General features: G+C 29.0%; 1 protein-coding gene across 4 annotated transcripts; it reads right to left on the bottom strand.

Annotated features, from left to right (window-relative positions):
* Positions 1 to 405: 405 nt before the first annotated feature.
* On the bottom strand, positions 406 to 16896 carry SLC5A11 (Sodium/solute co-transporter-like 5A11). Of its 4 annotated transcripts, none has more exons than XM_088184601.1 (14): positions 16652 to 16896; positions 8864 to 9105; positions 6976 to 7135; positions 6743 to 6808; positions 6625 to 6676; positions 6497 to 6564; positions 6271 to 6425; positions 4182 to 4322; positions 3894 to 4112; positions 3641 to 3824; positions 1700 to 1954; positions 1502 to 1635; positions 1240 to 1432; positions 406 to 1170 (listed from the first exon to the last, which is right to left on the bottom strand). In XM_088184601.1, exons 2-14 carry the CDS (start codon positions 9079 to 9081, stop codon positions 1135 to 1137), a joined length of 1881 nt encoding a protein of 626 aa, XP_088040727.1. In that variant the 5' UTR covers positions 9082 to 9105; positions 16652 to 16896; the 3' UTR covers positions 406 to 1134. The 4 variants fall into 4 exon arrangements, with proteins under 4 accessions (XP_088040727.1, XP_088040726.1, XP_088040725.1 ...); XM_088184600.1 differs by lacking the exon at positions 16652 to 16896 and adding an exon at positions 13619 to 13798; XM_088184599.1 differs by lacking the exon at positions 16652 to 16896 and adding an exon at positions 13380 to 13501.
* Between the last annotated feature and the right edge of the window lie 1511 nt (positions 16897 to 18407).

Genomic DNA, 18407 nt, shown 5'->3' with positions numbered 1-18407 from the left:
AGATATGTTAAAAGACTAATTGGTTTTCTGTCGCACGTGCAAAAAAGCGGTGTTGAGCGCCCTGGTTAAAAGGAATAATTAACAAATAAAAATAAAATTTCAATAAAAAAAAATTAAAAACCTAGTAATAAATAATCATTATTTAAAATAAAATATTTTTTAAATTACTGTAATACTATTTATATTATAAACATTTAATCAAACTTCTAAAGTTAATTCTGCCAAAATAAAAATTATTTCATCTATTACATATAAATATATAATATAGAAGAAATAGTTTCTTCTTTTTATTATATTTAATAATCATTAAATAATTTAATTAAATATATTCATTCAAAATGGCATGGACTTGGGGCAATACGTATTAAAAAAACTTTGGACTACAAAGGGTTAAATAAAATAAAATTTATACATGTATAATTTGTATTAAATAAACTACAATATTAATATGGCCAAATAGATAATCATATTACAGTACAAAAAAATAAATATTTTTGGATGCACAAAAACATCAATACAAGTAAAATATTCACTGAGTATCAGTTCATCAAATTTGTCAAATTGTCCGCAAGATATAATTTCTCAATGATGTTATCAGTTTACTCTTTCATCATAGAAATGAGCAAGGGCATTGTACATATATGCCGTCCTGCATATATGTACAATGTACATATCTATACACAGTGGTACCTCGGTTTTCGTCGATAATCCGTCCGAAAACAATCCTTGAAATCCGATACCGACGAAAACTGAGGCAATTATTTGTAGTATGTTTTAACATTACGAGGCATGTAATTGTAATATGTATTAACACTCGCAATCAATAAAAAACGACGAAATCCGAGGCAACCGACGAAAATCGAGACAATTTTTTCGCGGAAAAAATCGATGATAACCAAAGTCAACGAAAACCAAGGTACCACTGTATATATATAAATATATATATATATATATATATATATATATGAAATATTATCTATATTTCAATCAGTAAGTTGGAATTTTTTTATACGTAACAAAAATTTTAACAATATCACTGCAACTCTCCCTATGAGCTGCGTCTTTTTTCTTTAAGACTGAATGTCCATCGTTAATTCCCTACGCTAAACTATTATTAAAACAAATGGTCCATTATCATCTGCTGTTATCAGAATTTTTGTAATCGTTCAACTGCAACATTACAAATACAATAAATTAAAACTACAGTATGTAATAATTATTTATTAATTAATTACTTACCCCGACTATGTTGCTATTATTCTCAGGGCACAATGTGCTGTATGTATTTGAAGGACTCAAATTACCCGTAGCCACAGTTAGCATTTCTTCTCTATAGTCTTTGCCTCTTCTTCTAAGAGTTTGCCCAGCGTTGAGCATAACCGATGACGGTAAAAATTTATATATCACAGGAGACAGTAGATCAGGATCTAATCTATAAATTGATTAAGTATATATTAATATAATAATTATATTTTAACACAATATAGTTGTCGCTTCTTACTTAAGAATACTGCCTTTTTCATAAGTTAAGGCGGACGCAATCACTCCAACAATCAACGTCGTAAATAGTCCAATAGGAGCAATCCAATGGTATGAGATTCGGTACAATGGAAATATTGTCTCCGGATCTAACGGCTATAGTTAACTTTGTTAATCAAATTATCGCTACAATTATAATAATAAAATTGGTTATACTCACTTCGACAATGTCTGGCCATAGATTCGTAGAATTGAACAACGCGCTACAGTTACTGAGCGACGGCGTGAATCGATCAGGAGGGACTAAGCCATGAGCAGCAGCAGCTTGTGAGCCTAAAGATGCCCAGCCACCGATCAAAGCACCTGTAATAGCTCCAATTAATGTACCACGTGCCGTTGACCAGGGCCAGAGCATGCCCAAAGTGAACATGCCAAACGTACTGCTTGCCGCAATGGCAGATAAAGAAGTAGCAACCTGATTATGAAAATTATATAAAAATAATTGCTGATTTTACTATCTTTTTTTAAAGATCATTATACTTGTATAATACAATCTATTTATATTTTATAATATAATAATATGCATATTGTATACTAGGGCTTTCAGTTTATAAAAGCAGTTAAAAATATAACGAACCAACTTGAAACAAACACATTATAGAGATAGGCGACCTGTCTCTATCACCTCACATGTAACACACTACCTCTATTGTTTATTCAACACTGGTAATTGATGTTCAACTGTGTGTGTCGTACATTGAGAATATTGTCGTTATCATTCAATGAATATTTTATTAGATCGTCGGATAAATTCTCATTTTCAATAATTCATACTTGATATGAATCTGAAACTCTCAATATAAAGAGATAAAGTAAAGTAATTAAGCCATGTCTATTTGCATTTTTCTGCTAACAAAAAAATATATTTTCGAGGCTTTCTTACAAGCTTGTTAACGAGTATGAGTGTGAAAAAATTAACAGGGATGTCATTTTAACTTTTTCCAGGGAGGGGCAAAAGTTGGCCAGTCAGTGGTCGTTTTTTTAATATTTCTATTTCATTAAGATTCATAGTATTTCATTAAATCACATGCATTTTTCTCGCCAAATCCAAGAATCCAAGTCAAAAATAATAAAATCGTGCCGTCGATTTCCTAGCGTTCATATAAAAACTTTTTACAACAATATTACGACCTATAATAATTGAGAATCGAATGAAGCAAATCTAAATCAAATTTTGATCAAAAGGAGAGCGCAAAAATCAATTATCGCTTCTCAGAAGTCAAAAATCCACATCAAAAGCAATAAAATCATGCCGGCGTCGTTGCAGTGGGAACGCTCATTAACGAGTGTTCCCAATGCAATAACGCCGATACGATTGTATTGCTTTTGACGTGAATTTTTGACTTCTGAGAAGTTATCAAATTAAATTCCATAGACATTTTAGAGCAGCATATAATTTCACTAGTGCCTATCTATTAAATTATATTTTTGCTAGTAGAAATATTTATATCTACTGGTGAAAATGTATTTGGACTTGTGTGAAAATATAACTTCACTGAAAAATACACATTCACTGTAACATTTATACATCGCATGTAAATTAATAATGATAAGTATGTAAATGTATATATTCTACATATGGAAACGTTGAAATCATATCATTTTACTAGCACCTGGCAGATAAATGATATTTTCACTGGTAAAAATATATATCTACCTGTGAAAATGTATTCTTATATAATGTCACTGAAATGACATATTTTAAAAAATATCTTCGAGATAGATTCAAGACTGCTCTTTTTAGATTTTCTTTGAGAGTTTACCCGAGTAATTTTAGTTTAAAATCATTTCAGCTTTTTACAGTATTTAATATTTGGATTTTATTAAAACCTTATAAATGCGATAAAGAATCAAGCAATAGGCCAAGTGAATATCACACTAGCAGACTTCAGAATGAAAAAATAACATATTTCTGCCTGCCTTTCTCACCCCAAAGAGGCTCAGATACTATATTATAAATATACTCTTCAATCTTGCAACTATAAACTTCATGTTACAAAGTAATGAATTTGTCTCCAATTTTTAGCTAACTGATTTCATATTTATACTCTTTGAAAGCCCTTCATGTACAAAGCATTTGACATAAATATACAATTCTTACACTCAGAATTCCACTCAATCGTTCAACAATAAAGAGCGCTCCCAAAGCAGCCAGGCCCAAAAGCGATATGGTTGCTCGTGCCAATATCGTCGCGAATTTCGAGCTCAGTGTCTTTCCGGCTAGTCCGTGAATGATGTCTTCCAAAACCACGGTCGCCGATGAGTTCAGCACCACTGACATAGAACTGAATAAATAAAACATTATACTATTGACATCGCAAATGTCTGATTTATATCTTTGTTTTCAAATGCACCTCAACGCTGCGCCGAATACTCCGGCCACAAATATACCGAGTATTCCCGGTATATTAGCGGATATAATGCCCACGTAAGCTGGCAACAGTTGATCGTCTGCTTGAAGTTGTCCAGTGCTCCTCGGATCACATTGACCTAGCCGTTCGAAGATCAACAGTCCGGTATATGAACAAAGTGATACGACAAAAGCGGCTCCTAACGAAAACAATATGACGGATCTAAACATAAACAAATCAGATTTTATTTTAAAAGAAATCTCATAGTTCATTTTTAAATATACGACTTACAAAACTGCTTTCCTTTGAGTAGGAAGCGCCATATAACGTTGCACCATAGTTTGATTAACGGAATTAAAAGCCGTCCAATACAAAAATCCTCCAAATATCACTCCCCATGCTGAATGTCTTCTATATATGTTTGTGTCCCAACTGCAACATTAAATAATGATTCTGAATAAACTTGTTACGAACGAATTTAACCATAAATGTAAAGGCAACTTATTATTAATTGGGTGCTATTTAACAAGGAATTATTTTAAGAGATATGTGCATTGGAATAAATACTTTGTTCCATAAAATAAATTGCTTGTGCATTTATGTAAGGTAAATCTTCGAATATTTTCTTTGGAAAAGGATTCATTGCAGATAATTATTCATAAGGTGTACACCGTTCTGACCAATCTGTCCAACAGTACATAATAAACAAACAATTCGTTTTATGGAGCAATTATTTTATATATTGCTCATTTAAATTGTCAACTTATTAATTTTAATAATACAACGAATAGCTTAAAAAAATAACTTATATCTATTATAAAAATATTGTTTCTACAAATTGAGTATTTTCTCTATATGATATCATCACATTTCTAATCATGTAAAAATAACTTGTGGATTTATTCAAACAAAACTAAAATTAAAAGAGCAATCGATTTAACAACCAATAGCACAAAAAGTGAAGGATAATTATGTGACCAAATGTTGACCTTTGGTTTATTGTATTAATTTATGTGAATTTGAAACAACTTCTTATAAAAATAAGTCTGCATTGTAAATAACATATTAAATATATTTAAAATAACTTATTAAAATATATATTAGTCTCATTGATTCTGATTTGTATTGTATTTCTGCATTTATTATAAAGAAATCATAACTAAGCACATTTCCAATATAAATTCTAGACGTCACATATATTATATGTATATTATTCATTTTATAATGTTCCTTATAGGACGTCATTTCAACTTTTTCCAGGGGGGAGCAAATGTTGTGAATTTATTAAGACTTTTTATAACAATATTACGAGTAACAATAAGTGAGAATCAAATGACGCATATCCAACCCGAATTTTGTACAATAAGAGAACCCAATAAACAATTATCACTTCTTAAAAGACAAAAATCCACGTCAAAAGCAATAAAATTGTGCCATCATCGTCGCAGTGAGAACGCTCGTTACCGAGCGTAACTTGTTAAGTTGGTTTAAATATAAAAGTTATATAAGAGTATAACACGCTTCTCTTTCTTGCAAAAATGTGTATATATTATGTTATGAGAAGGACAGTGTAAAAAGTAAGGAAATGAGTCAAACTTTAAAAATATTATTGTCTCTCGCCATTTTCTCCCTCAAAAATATGATAAGACCTATTGTACCATTTTTAAGGTTTATAACATTTTTAATCTTCATTCTCATTTTTCTAGGAACGGTAATACAATTGTTGTTAAATTGAGGTGTGTTATCTATACATGTTTGCGAAAAAGATAATTAAATGCACATATCTTACATTAAATTCATGTCTCAATAATAATTATGAATCTTCTGTTACGTTTGCCCAATACGCTACAATGGGGTGAACACAATCAATAACCACTAAGTAGTGGGACACCAGATTAAAATCAGTCTTTAAAATAAGAGACATCTATTATTATAGCTTACAATCAATGGATATCACTATGCAAGACTTAGCTCGATTTTATTTTAATTATTCATCACAATATTCATCCATGAGATTAGAAAAATCTAGAAAGACCTAATCTGTGAAGATCAATCTGAGTTATAATTATATAATCACTAATTTTGATCTCTCAAACACGATAAAAATTTAAAAACTTTATGGTCCATATGGAATTTGAACCCAGGTCTATCAGGTATTATTCACCAATTTTACCACCGGTTATAATTTATTAAACGTAACATAGAAAACAGAATCTAGTCATACCTAACTGAATTGACGTCTTTCAAAAGGGTGCTAATTAATTTTTAATAAACAACTTAATAAGTTAAGTTCTTAATACACATATTTACATTACAGGATTATAAAAAGCCTGTAAAAACAAAATATAAATTGCCTCTACTATTTAATTTACCCTCATACTTAAAGAACTGTAAGCGGCTTGCGGAAGACGCAGCTTCCCACACATTGTCGAAACCACCGGCTTGGACCGTTCCCAAAATTGTCACTAAAAGAACGGAACCAAACATCACTGCAACTTGCCACGTATCAGTCCAAACGACGGCTCTAAGTCCGCCCTGAAATCAATATTTACATTGAAATATTAATGCAGATTCAAACACTTCATTCATTATTGACAGATACTCACTAATACTGTATAAAAAATGCACACTAAGCATACCGTAGATCCTATTATATGTAAATTTATACCAGTAACTGAAAAAATAAAATTACGTAATGCCTATTTATATATTTATTTTTAACTCTATAACTCACCTTGGTTGAATGCTAACGAAGGAACATACACAAGAACGGGTAAAAACATAATCTGAAACATACCAATTACATAGCTCAGAAAAGGTATTTATCATACGAAACAGTATTTAATACGTACCTCATCAAAAAGAAACATAATCGACGCCATCGTTCTCAAAGATTTATCAAACCGCATATCCAAATACTGAAAATGCAAAACCATATATTTATAACTCGGTTTATATAAATAAACAATACGATTCTTTCATCAATGTTAAAGTCGACGTATGTGAGAAATTTTAATTTTTTGGCTGGGAACCAAATCAATTTATATAGATTTGAAGCTTCGACGAAATATTGACATTGTAATACCTCGTATGAAGATTGCAACTTGAGCTTGAAGAACACAGGCAAGTAGACGGTGGCCACTACCGTACCGCTGGCGAGGATCGGAATGATAATCATCCAATACTGAGTTCCGAAGTTGTAAATTTCAGCCGGTGTACCCAGAATGGTCACGCCTGAAATGTAACTGAATTTGGACATAAACAATAAGTAAATCAAAATCTTAAAATAGGTAGAATAAAATTTAAATATTGCATGGCGAACTTTTTTTAATTTTCTTTAGGTAGCAAGTTAGCGTTCGAGCTATAGCTCGTAAAAAATAAACTAAGAAAACCTTAATATGTAAACTGAAATGGTAACTAACGAAAATCTTCACATATGTTGACAAAATAATTTCATAAATAAATAAAGCAACTGGGAGCACAAATTAAAGAGTTACAAAAGCTAAAAACTTATTTTTAATGTCGAAAAATTTCTCGATGCGCGGTTTATAAGTATATATTTTTTCAATATTTTTTATTTGAAGACTACATCAAGTTTAGATAAATAAAAATATAAGCAGAATGACCCAAAAATCGAACATCTTTTTAGACGCTCATATCTCATAAAATGTGGAAAAGAAAAAGGTGGTAGGGCTGTTGTAATAAGGATCTGCTTTAAATAAATTTCATTTCGAGGTTTTCTATTTTAAATAAATAAATATTATATTATAGACAAAACAAAAATAGTAGATACGTCATAATGTAGTCGAGTGAACCCGCATTTACAAAAAAAAAGGCATGGATTAAGAAGAACCGTTCACGTGCTAAGAGCACGTAAAATTAGTAGATACATACATTACAATTTTTTGCATTAATATAGTACCAAGGCCACCAACAGAAATCTTTGAGCCTATTGAAGGAAGGATTTTTAAGAAGAACCAATAGTGATTTCGAAAAATGATATTCGAATGAACGCACCTATACACAAAAGGATGTGAATTAAGAAGTACCGTTCACATGTATTTGAGGTGTGAATAGATAACATACATAGGAGATATTACTACATTAAGGTATAATATAAAAAAATATATTTAATGGATATTTTTGTACATTTATTACACATGGAAAATATGATTTATTAAAAAAAGATTTAATTTCATCCAATATATATAAAAACCACCTTATCAAATAACATGAGAATAATATTGTATTATTTAATATAATCACAAAGTATTATTTATTTATTACTGGTTATTTGTATAAACTGGATATTTTTAATTAAATATATTTATATCAAGCATAAACAACTACTTTCTCAAGGTTCTAGAATTTAATTAAATAACAAAATAAATGGCAGCGCAGTGAAAAAATTTAAGCACGAAATTTAATAAAATTTTTATAAACTGGATGATTACGATGATTAGAAAAGCAATACGTAGGTATTACCAAAACTATTATTAGTATATATTTAATTGCTCGTTAACAATTTATAGAAAAATCTACAATTAATTATTATTGATGCATCGTGTTGGTCGACTTTGGTAAAATCTTGGAGCTCATTTACATCTACTCAAACATATGGCAAACGACAAAGATAGATACATTAAAATAACCACATTGGACACGTATGTATGTCTTTTTTGCATGCTAACAAAATTTTCCATTGGAACTCGCATTCGCATGTGTTACCTTACCACAAAAACCTGTGTATCACTCATGCTATTCACACATGCCCAATCTATTTCCATCACATAAAAAAATCAATTGTAACTATATTGTTTATATTCAAGGACTGATCAGATAGATTGAATCGCTTGAATGGAAAATTATTTGATTGCAATGAAGCTGTGACCAAAGTTCTTCGCGATAATTAACACTTTATATAGCATTTATAATACAAACATAAGGTCTAATAATATGATATATCTATATACCTTCCAATTAGTGACATGGCCACTGGAAAAGTCCTCATGTTCCTGTTTCCCATAAGATAATCCTGCACATCCGCCTTCTTCGCGTTCTTCCTGCATCCGAAGTAGATTCCGGTGCACGCTGATAGCAACAGCATGGCTCCGAAGAATCCATAGTCGAGAGGTGTAAATTTGGCATTCACTAAAACTTCGCTCAATGTTATGTTTCCGCCGTCATTCATCACAGCCTATATCTGAACCTCAATCTGTCGAAAAGAAAGTGTTATAACATACTTGGAATGCTCTTATAGCGACCATATCTTTCTCAATGCGTGGACTTTGGAATTGTGTTAGCAGAATCGAATCTCTTAGAATGTCACGTATCGCGATGTCACTATATTTCAGTCAATATTTAGTTACATGGGGGACAAAGTTTCTATTGACCCTGGTCATCGTATTTACGATGTTGCTATCAAAAATAATGAATACAATACGTTCTTGAATTTCAACGTCATTATTTATGTATTTTTTATGTGTGTACATAAGTCGAAATTTTAAGACAGGGTTATATATTAATAACCATATTATCACTCGAAAAAAAGAATGTAAATCCACTACTTATGAGAATGCATGACACCACACGATTAAATACACTTCGCGTTTCTATGAGCAGCTGATGACACGAAAACTTAATCATTTTAGCAGGCAATTAGAAAATGGGTTATTCTAGTAGAAACAGTAAATGAATAACGTGTAAACTGTACTTTTCTATACATTAAATTACATAATTCAAATGTTTTTGTAATACATAATTTCATGTAATTACAAATATATTTGTAAATGTTAAATTTGTGACTTATAAAGAAAAAAATCCTCTGTCAGCATGATACAAGCGCGAGCAAATCGAATAATTGAATGGATCAGAAAGCACTTTGTGAAAGGACCTGAACAAAGAATACAGTCAGTACCGATACAAAAGCAAAAGGTCTGTGGAATGCGCATAAAGAGACTTGTATTACATAATATAATCGGCATATAAAGTAGATATTTAAAAAAATGATCTGTTAGGTAGATATTGAGAAAACAACTTTTAATCATCATGCTAAGTAGAATTTGGCAAACAAATGTGAAGTTTGTTTTTGTTATATTATTGCTATAGATTATATATAAGGTCTTTAAAGCGTTAATATAATTTCATTAAAGTATATCGTTATCGTATTAACGTTTTTAGTAAAATCTATACTACTTATTGTTTAAAATGACTTTATAATTTATTAAAATAAATGTTGCTCTAAATAGATATACGTATGTATGTAATATGTATATATTTAAATACATAAACACAAGTGTTTTTTAATGACTACGAACAGTAAGGAGTCGTTCATTAACCCTAAAATAAATATTTAAATATTACAAAATAGTTGACGTTATAGTGTAGGTAATTATTTATTTTAAAATTTACTCAGCACGATATTCACACGGTATAAGTCAGTGACTATGCAGTTCGAATCCCATATGGACTCTAGTGTATTTTTCATTTCGTATTAATGATTATTATATAATTATAGGTTTTCCTAGATTTTCCTTATCTTACGGGTGAATAATATGATGAATAATTAAAATAAAATCAAGCTAGGTCGTGCATAGTTTATAATAAATAACATATATTATGTCATTTATTTACAGACTTTGTTTTCAGCGATGTCTCACTACTTATTTTAGGAGTTGTTGATTGTGTTTACTACGCATTTAGCTAACGCCTGGTATGTTACAATGGGAGATTTACAATAAATAAATTAATTTAATGGCAAAAAATATTTTTACACCATAGGTCTGCAATTTACAGCACTTAAGCGTAATATTTATATTAACTAATTTCTAATTGGTATATGTATATTAGTTGCAAAAGGTAATTTTTAATGTTTTTTTCTTTCGTAAAAATTCTTATAAAGATAAAATGAAATAACACAAAATTTTCCCACTGCTCGGCCAAATTGTCCTTAAGATTTTTATTGTATCCAATATTATTTTTGAAATATCAAATAATACACCAATAAAATATAAAGTTATGAACGTGTGGTGCACATGTCAATTATTAGATATAATAGACGCGTAGTTTGTGTTTAATAAACAAGTTATGACGACGCATTTTATCACGATTGGCGGCATAAAATTGTATTAAATTTTGCGTTAAATATGCTATAAAGTGCAGTAAAGTAGTGCAAATGTGGAATAAGACTTTTGGCGATGATTTTATGTTTATGAATAGTACGAACAATTAAAGATATTGTGCTTAATTATTATTTTACAACTAATATGTACGACCTAGATCGATTTGAATTATCCGTGAGATTAGGAAAATCTAGGAAAACAATCTGTGATAATCGATCGAAATTATATAATAATTACTAATTCTGATCTCCCGGACACAAAAAAAATGAAAAAACAAAAGAACATATTAGAGTCGGACCCATGTCTTTATTGTAATATATGTATTAATCTCTGACTATATAAATGATATATCGTGCTGGTAAAATTATATCGCACGTTTCATGTAAAGTAATTTTGACTGACATTTTGCGCGGGAAACAGTAGCAGTCAAATTTTTAAATAACAGATGACGAATCGTGTATATATGATTATGAACCTAGATTTAATCATCTCAATGGAAGCGCCCTAAAAAACTACGATAAAAAAATCACGTCAAGTTTGACAAAACGTCAGAGTTCTCGTCAAGGTCAACTATGAATTCTTACCACCAGGCGTTATGTCGTTTGTGTAAATCTATCCGAATAAATAAAAAGCATTGTCGGCAAATAAAATAACTATTATAGTAACTAAAATAACACACTTAAACTATTAATTATTAATTGTTTCCTAGGTTTTTGTGTTTTTAAAGGTGCGGGTTAAATGAGTTAAAAATCAAAACTTGTAATACTTTTACTGAATTATATATTCTTCATATTTTTCTAAAACTATTCTCCACGTGTTACTCATTATCTGGTTCGAAAAATTATGTATTTTGGAAGCAATAAATTCTTTAATGTCGTTTTTCATATCCGTTTTTGTGAAATATTTTTTTTCCATCTAAAAACTGTTGTAGGAAATTTAATTTTTTAAATGTCTATGCACTGATGTAGGCGACACGTTGAGCTTTTGTGCTAGCTTCTGTATCGTTAATCTCGGACCTACTTTTATGGCAGCCTAATATACTCACTAACAACTCCTAAAGACCCGCCTTTACGTAGATATTCAATATCAAAATTTCAGGAACGAAAATTTTAGAACCACATTTGACACATTGCATTACACTGATATTGTTGCATTATGACTGAGTTGAAACTCATAAAGCATAATAGCTTAACTGATATTATTTTATCTCCACTACCATTGTTGATTTATGATTGAATATCCGAAACAAAAAATATCCCGTTACTAAATAGAATCATTGATACCACAACTGTTAACAAACAACGAAAGAATAGTGAAATTATCGTAATTTATAAAAAAAATATACATTTTTACAAATGTAAGAAAAAAAAGCAAAGATTAATGGGATGAGGAGACTTATAATCAAAGGTTAAACATTTTTTGTGTTAGTTTTTAGTAGATTTTGGCCACCGATAATTATTTAAAAATCGTTATTTTTTTGAAATTTTTCTATCTGCATTTTCATGCATATTTTATAATACAAATAAAAGCAGAAATAGCCCCAAACTTTTTCGTTCGTAAATGAAAATGCCATTAATTATTGTATATATTATATAACAAGGTTCTGTCAAATTATAATGGTAAATTACAATAACCTTTGGGGTCATTCCGTCCCCATGTTCGGACATCATGTATTTTTTTTATACATTTGGTACGCTAAGAGTTGAAAAATAAATATATTATTTTTGATAAAAATTTATGACAACGCTGTCAAATTAGCTGTAAAATACTGTAGTTAAAAAAGATAAAATATATTATATGATATATATTACATATTTATAAACAAACAAATATGTTTTAGAATTATATTTCATTTTACTGGTATTTTATCTTTAGCAACTATGTATACTAGTCATTATTTCTAATGTGTGTAATTACTAATCGTTAAAAGGGAGTTATCAAATACCTCAATATTATTTATTCATATACAAGACTAATGTTACCATATGAAACACAAAAATATTTATTATTTATTAAAAACTACATATTATTAAGATAAAAAGTAAATACATATGTACATAAGATATTTTTATGACATTTGCTTTGGTATACTATGAACCAGAAATTATCAATACTTATTGTGAATTAAATAATATTATTGTTGAATTATGATATAATTTATAAGTACAAAATTAAAATTTGGAATAGAACCAAATCAATGTTTTTGAAATAACTGTAATGTGCTGTAATATAAGTAGTAATGATGACATAAGGCATTGTAGCATATTAAAACTTTCATAAGGCCCTTATAGCAGTTTAAAATTTAAACGCTATGTACATATAATATACATATTTTATATCATAAACAATACAATTTTTTTCTACGTACCTATTAATTAGATCAGGAAAATGTAATTTTCATATAATATAAAGCAGTATTTGCATATAATAAAGCGCAATAAGTCCATACAAGGACATATGATAGATTTTTCTTTTCAAGTGCTTTTTTAACTTTCTACTGTTATTTAAATAAAAAAATGATGTAAAGTATTCTATTTCTAAATTGTATAACATAATACGACAAACAATATATCTAAATACAAAAAAGATAACAAATGCGTATTTTACCTATCTTAGAACACAAATCTGACGAACTTTAACGACCTATTTAAAAATCTCAGATCTTCTATGTATATTACTAACATCTATAGAAAATAAACAACACTAAAGCACTTAGTAACAGTTTATGTTATTATATAAACAGTTCACCACGGAAACAACTCATACGATGGCATTTGCAATGAAACTAAGAAGCATTCATTATGTGTATACTAATCGTGCAAAGACATTGACTGCGAGGAGCCCATTTACGTTCGACATAATCAAGGCTATCGAGAATGAGCAGTTAATGTGCCTAAAAATATTATCTTATCCAAAAAATAGTGGATTTATAAGTCAATATGCGATTTGGGCTATCGAATTATGTAACTGAATCGATTTTGAGATTGCCAGTAAATAAAGGTCAAGAATCAACTCATAGATGATTAATATTTTATCCACGATTAGTCGCGATTATTTATAGGTCAAGGTTTAAAATTAAAAATAAATACAAGCTTAACAATTGTTAAAAAAACAATAATATTGTTTAATGTTTATGAATAAAACGTGTTTGGAAAACTCATAATGGAATAAACCTGTTAATGCTTAGACCTGTAGACTAATAAACGAGTAAACTATTTTAACTACACAAATATGAAATACGATATCATTATCGAAACTTGGATTAGTGGAAAAAGTAACATACTTATCTATCTAATAATTTAACTGTTAACGTTGTGAATCATAGCCATAAAATGTATTATAATTAAATGTTAGCCACAATGAAATATAAAGTTATATGTATTTATAACTTAATAATCGAAACGTGTGTTTAAAGAGAATTAGGTGAAACTTAAATCAGATATGCCTATTTATCAATAACATTTTCACTAATAAAAATACTCTTACAGTGTTAACAGAGCTGTATGTCTTTACTTCGCCAAGTTTCAACCGTGACTGATAAAACAGCACTCATTAACGCTTGTACAATTTAAATTCAATTCATACTGTGTTAACTTTGTTGAACAAAATGTATGTTTTTTGAATGGAAACCATAAATTTGACTTGCATAATCCTATGACCTGAATTTCGACTGTATAATGCAGAGAAAGTGATTTAATACAAGAGATAATAAATTGATGTGTAACGCATTTTCTACCTTGTATAGTTTATTTTTCATTTTATTAGCTTAAAAAATATATAAAAATAGACATATTTTTACATTAAATAATGCATAATGCTCCAATTCACAATGTGTTAAAAGTATCATGCATTTATAATTTTGAGATCTAATTTATGGTGAAGTACTTAAATTTTTTAATGTCATGTGTGAAGGTGATAATAAAACATATTTTGATGAAGATGCAGCAATAATTAACAATACAATAATACATTTATTTGTTACTTATTAAAAATAATATAATTTTATATTAAATATTATTAATATAAATAACTAATAAATAATAAATAATTGAAATATATATATATATATATATATATATATATATATATATATATATATATATATATATATATATCTAGTACCTGTTATTAATAAATTAACTTTTAATTTACTTTTTCATATAAAAATAATATAATATAAATCACAAAAGGTTTATGTAGATGATACAAACAAAATTGTGTATTTTAATAATATAGCTCCTTTTTCTTATTACATTGTGATATGTCTAACAAAAATGTTGTAATGACCAAGATGATTGGACTAGCTAACTAGCACATGCGCGGGTTTCTCGCTTGTTCTTATATCGCTAACGTCTGTAACGTTCGGATGCGGAATAAGCATATGTGTTATTAAAACATGTAGAGAAACGGAATAAGATATTCAAACAACAAGCGTTTTACTGGTCCTTCAATGCTCAAAATATTACGATTATTTATTGTATCAACAACAAACTAAAACTGAACACATATCATAATAATTTATAAATATATTTAATACATAGCTATCTGTAGTATATAAATCAAATGCCATTCGGTTTTAGATAGATTTCAATTGAAGAGTGTCTCATCTTACTAAAAATTTCAATGCACTTTCTTTGATTATCACTAATAGAGTATAATATAGTAAAATAAAACGTATTATCGTAACGAAATTAATTACATTTTATTATTATACCTTAATCAAACTTTTCTTAAAAAATAATTATGTATATATATTGGTTATTTTCATTAGTTTAATAATGAAGGCTATTTAAAGAAAAAAATCAAACCACTATTAATATTTGAGAGTTCTAAAATGTTTTATTTTTAAGAAATAAAAAAAGCATGTTTTATACTTTACATACAGGTGAAGTTACCCTAATAGGAAGGAGAATTGTTTATTGTTTCATAATAATATTCCCTAAACCAATTGGACATAATCATGATATCGTAAATTTACCAAAATTCAATAGGCAAGGTCAACACACAACGCATGATCTCCCATACTCCCACTATCCAGCTTACTAACTTACTTTCATGACGATGATATCTAATCATTTGTTGAGTTGGCCATTAAACTCTCAACGCCTTTTATATATAAAATACATCATATTTTTGAGCTGGTATATATTTAATGCGTACTTTTAATAAATAAAACGTGGTGTAAATATAATAAATTTTGTAAAAAAAGATTTTTTTTCTTAATGAATTTCTGATTTAGACTATAAAAAATTGATCACATTAAAAATAAAAACATTTAGTATCGTTTGAAATTAATTGAAAACAAATATATAAAATAATAAAAGGTGTAATAAATGGGGTGCGGTTTAATATATAAACTTATTCAATAAAAAAATAAAATAGACTAACAATGCCATATTTATCACGAAATACGGTAATCTGGTAAGAACTAAAAAAGGAATCTCGAAAATGTTGTGAAACCGGAACCGGGACGTATGGTAAGAAACTGGGACGTATGGTAAGCCTACAACAATACGGTGCGAAATTCTAATCGGATTCCAATTTCAATTTGTAAATAAATATTTTTTTGAAAAAGAGTAATGATACATTTGGGAAATATTTTAAAATTAAAAATAATAATAAACGTATGCTTAGACTCACAATTTGCGACCATGGCAATTCAATGACCTTAACAGCCAATGTAGCGATCTTGTCTCGAAAATTTCAACGGCAAAAATATTGAATAACATCCATTGCGAAACAATACTGAACGTGTTTTCGGTTCACAAACACTTTCAGCTTTAGCCAAACGTAGCTTAGGCGTCGAGCGACCAAACAAACGGAGACATAACCTAAAAACCCAATAGTCTAATTTGACAGCTCTCCCCCGCACGTAGACATCTATCGTCAATGCGGCAAACTACACTGTAGATATCTACTATGCCGACTTGATTGGATAGAATTGTTTCGAGTAATTATATACATAATAATTAAATTCGAATAATTATGAATTGAAAATATAATTTATAATTTAAAATTGAATTGAATTCACTCAACTGTAGGGTAACCATGCGTGAATTTTACCGGCGGAACGAATTCCGCTTGAGAAAACTAGACACAATGCATTTATATGTTCAATAGCTGGTGGTAAATTGTGTGGAGTTTCTTCCCCACAATGTCGAAGCGATGTACTAATGTACAAAATACACATTTCACTCCGTGGTTAAGCTACTGTAAAAGCTTAATCCAGTTAGCGAGAGGTGGTGACGATTTTTTTTCAGAAGTACGAGTTATATGGCAGAGATGTATTCGATAAAATATTATTTACTTTTTAAAATATATTAAAGATTTTTTTTTTTAATTTACAGCTTAGTTTGTTTTAAATACATCAGCGGAGGCTTAGGATTCTATTAAATTTTCAGGTAACAATGATACCTTTATCTAACTATTGTTTTAGAGAAAATTTTGACAAATCTAAACATTTCACATTGAAAATATTGTCAGATAACGAAAAGGCAACAATGGGTTCTTATAAAATAAGCTTTTAACTTTTAGGGGGAACTACATACAATTGTTTAATTACGTTTGATAAGAAATAAATTAAATACAATTACGTTGTGGGGATCACATGTACCGCGCCAATACACTAAAAAAGAGATAAGGGGTGACTCATCGATTGAAATTTCGATGAGTTATCCAAATCTATGAAGTTTTAATCAATTGTAAATTATTATAATTAATAATGAAATAACTATGATGACATGACATCATACATATTCAGATAATCATTAGTAGTACTGTAATTGTTTTTCGTTGCAAACATTTTTTTTACCTTTTTTCAGTATAAATACAAACATTTTATTAAAACAGTTAAAAAATTGTAAACCTGGAAAACAGAAAAAAGGATATTGAAATGTATTTACAATTGGTATAGGTTATAAAAAATGTGTTAATATTAATACAAATGGCGCAAAGATCCTAATAGAACCCTAAAAAGAAGCATATATACCAATATAAAATGGCGCTAACACATGTACTAGTGGTTGCTGGTTTCTTGAAAAATACTATCGATATACATACATGCTTGAGATAAGCATATATATAACAAAAAACTATAAGTTACTCTTACATTACAACCGTTGATTTTCTGGCCGCAAAAAATTTTTGTAACAAATTTATTTTAAGTAATAGATACGCCATGAATCGTTCGTGCCATGGTTCTGCTTGGAAACAAATTCTTATCATTTTTAAGCTAGGGTTAACTCTTGGTGATTCGTGGTGAAGGAAGTGTTAATTGCACTGGAAAGGCAATTTAAGTGTGTGTGATTTAAGACTGGTCGATTTTTTTTCAATTTTTCTTTCTGGCGGTACCTAAAATGCTGTTGTGTTTGTGCATGTTAGTAGGAATTGCAATACC

The sequence above is a fragment of the Plectrocnemia conspersa genome, unplaced genomic scaffold (genome assembly GCF_051122295.1).
Source record: "Plectrocnemia conspersa isolate PC_06_02 unplaced genomic scaffold, ASM5112229v1 ptg000004l, whole genome shotgun sequence".
In the NCBI taxonomy this organism is placed as follows: Eukaryota; Metazoa; Arthropoda; class Insecta; order Trichoptera; family Polycentropodidae; genus Plectrocnemia; species Plectrocnemia conspersa.
This window is presented reverse-complemented; position numbering and strand designations above follow the sequence as displayed.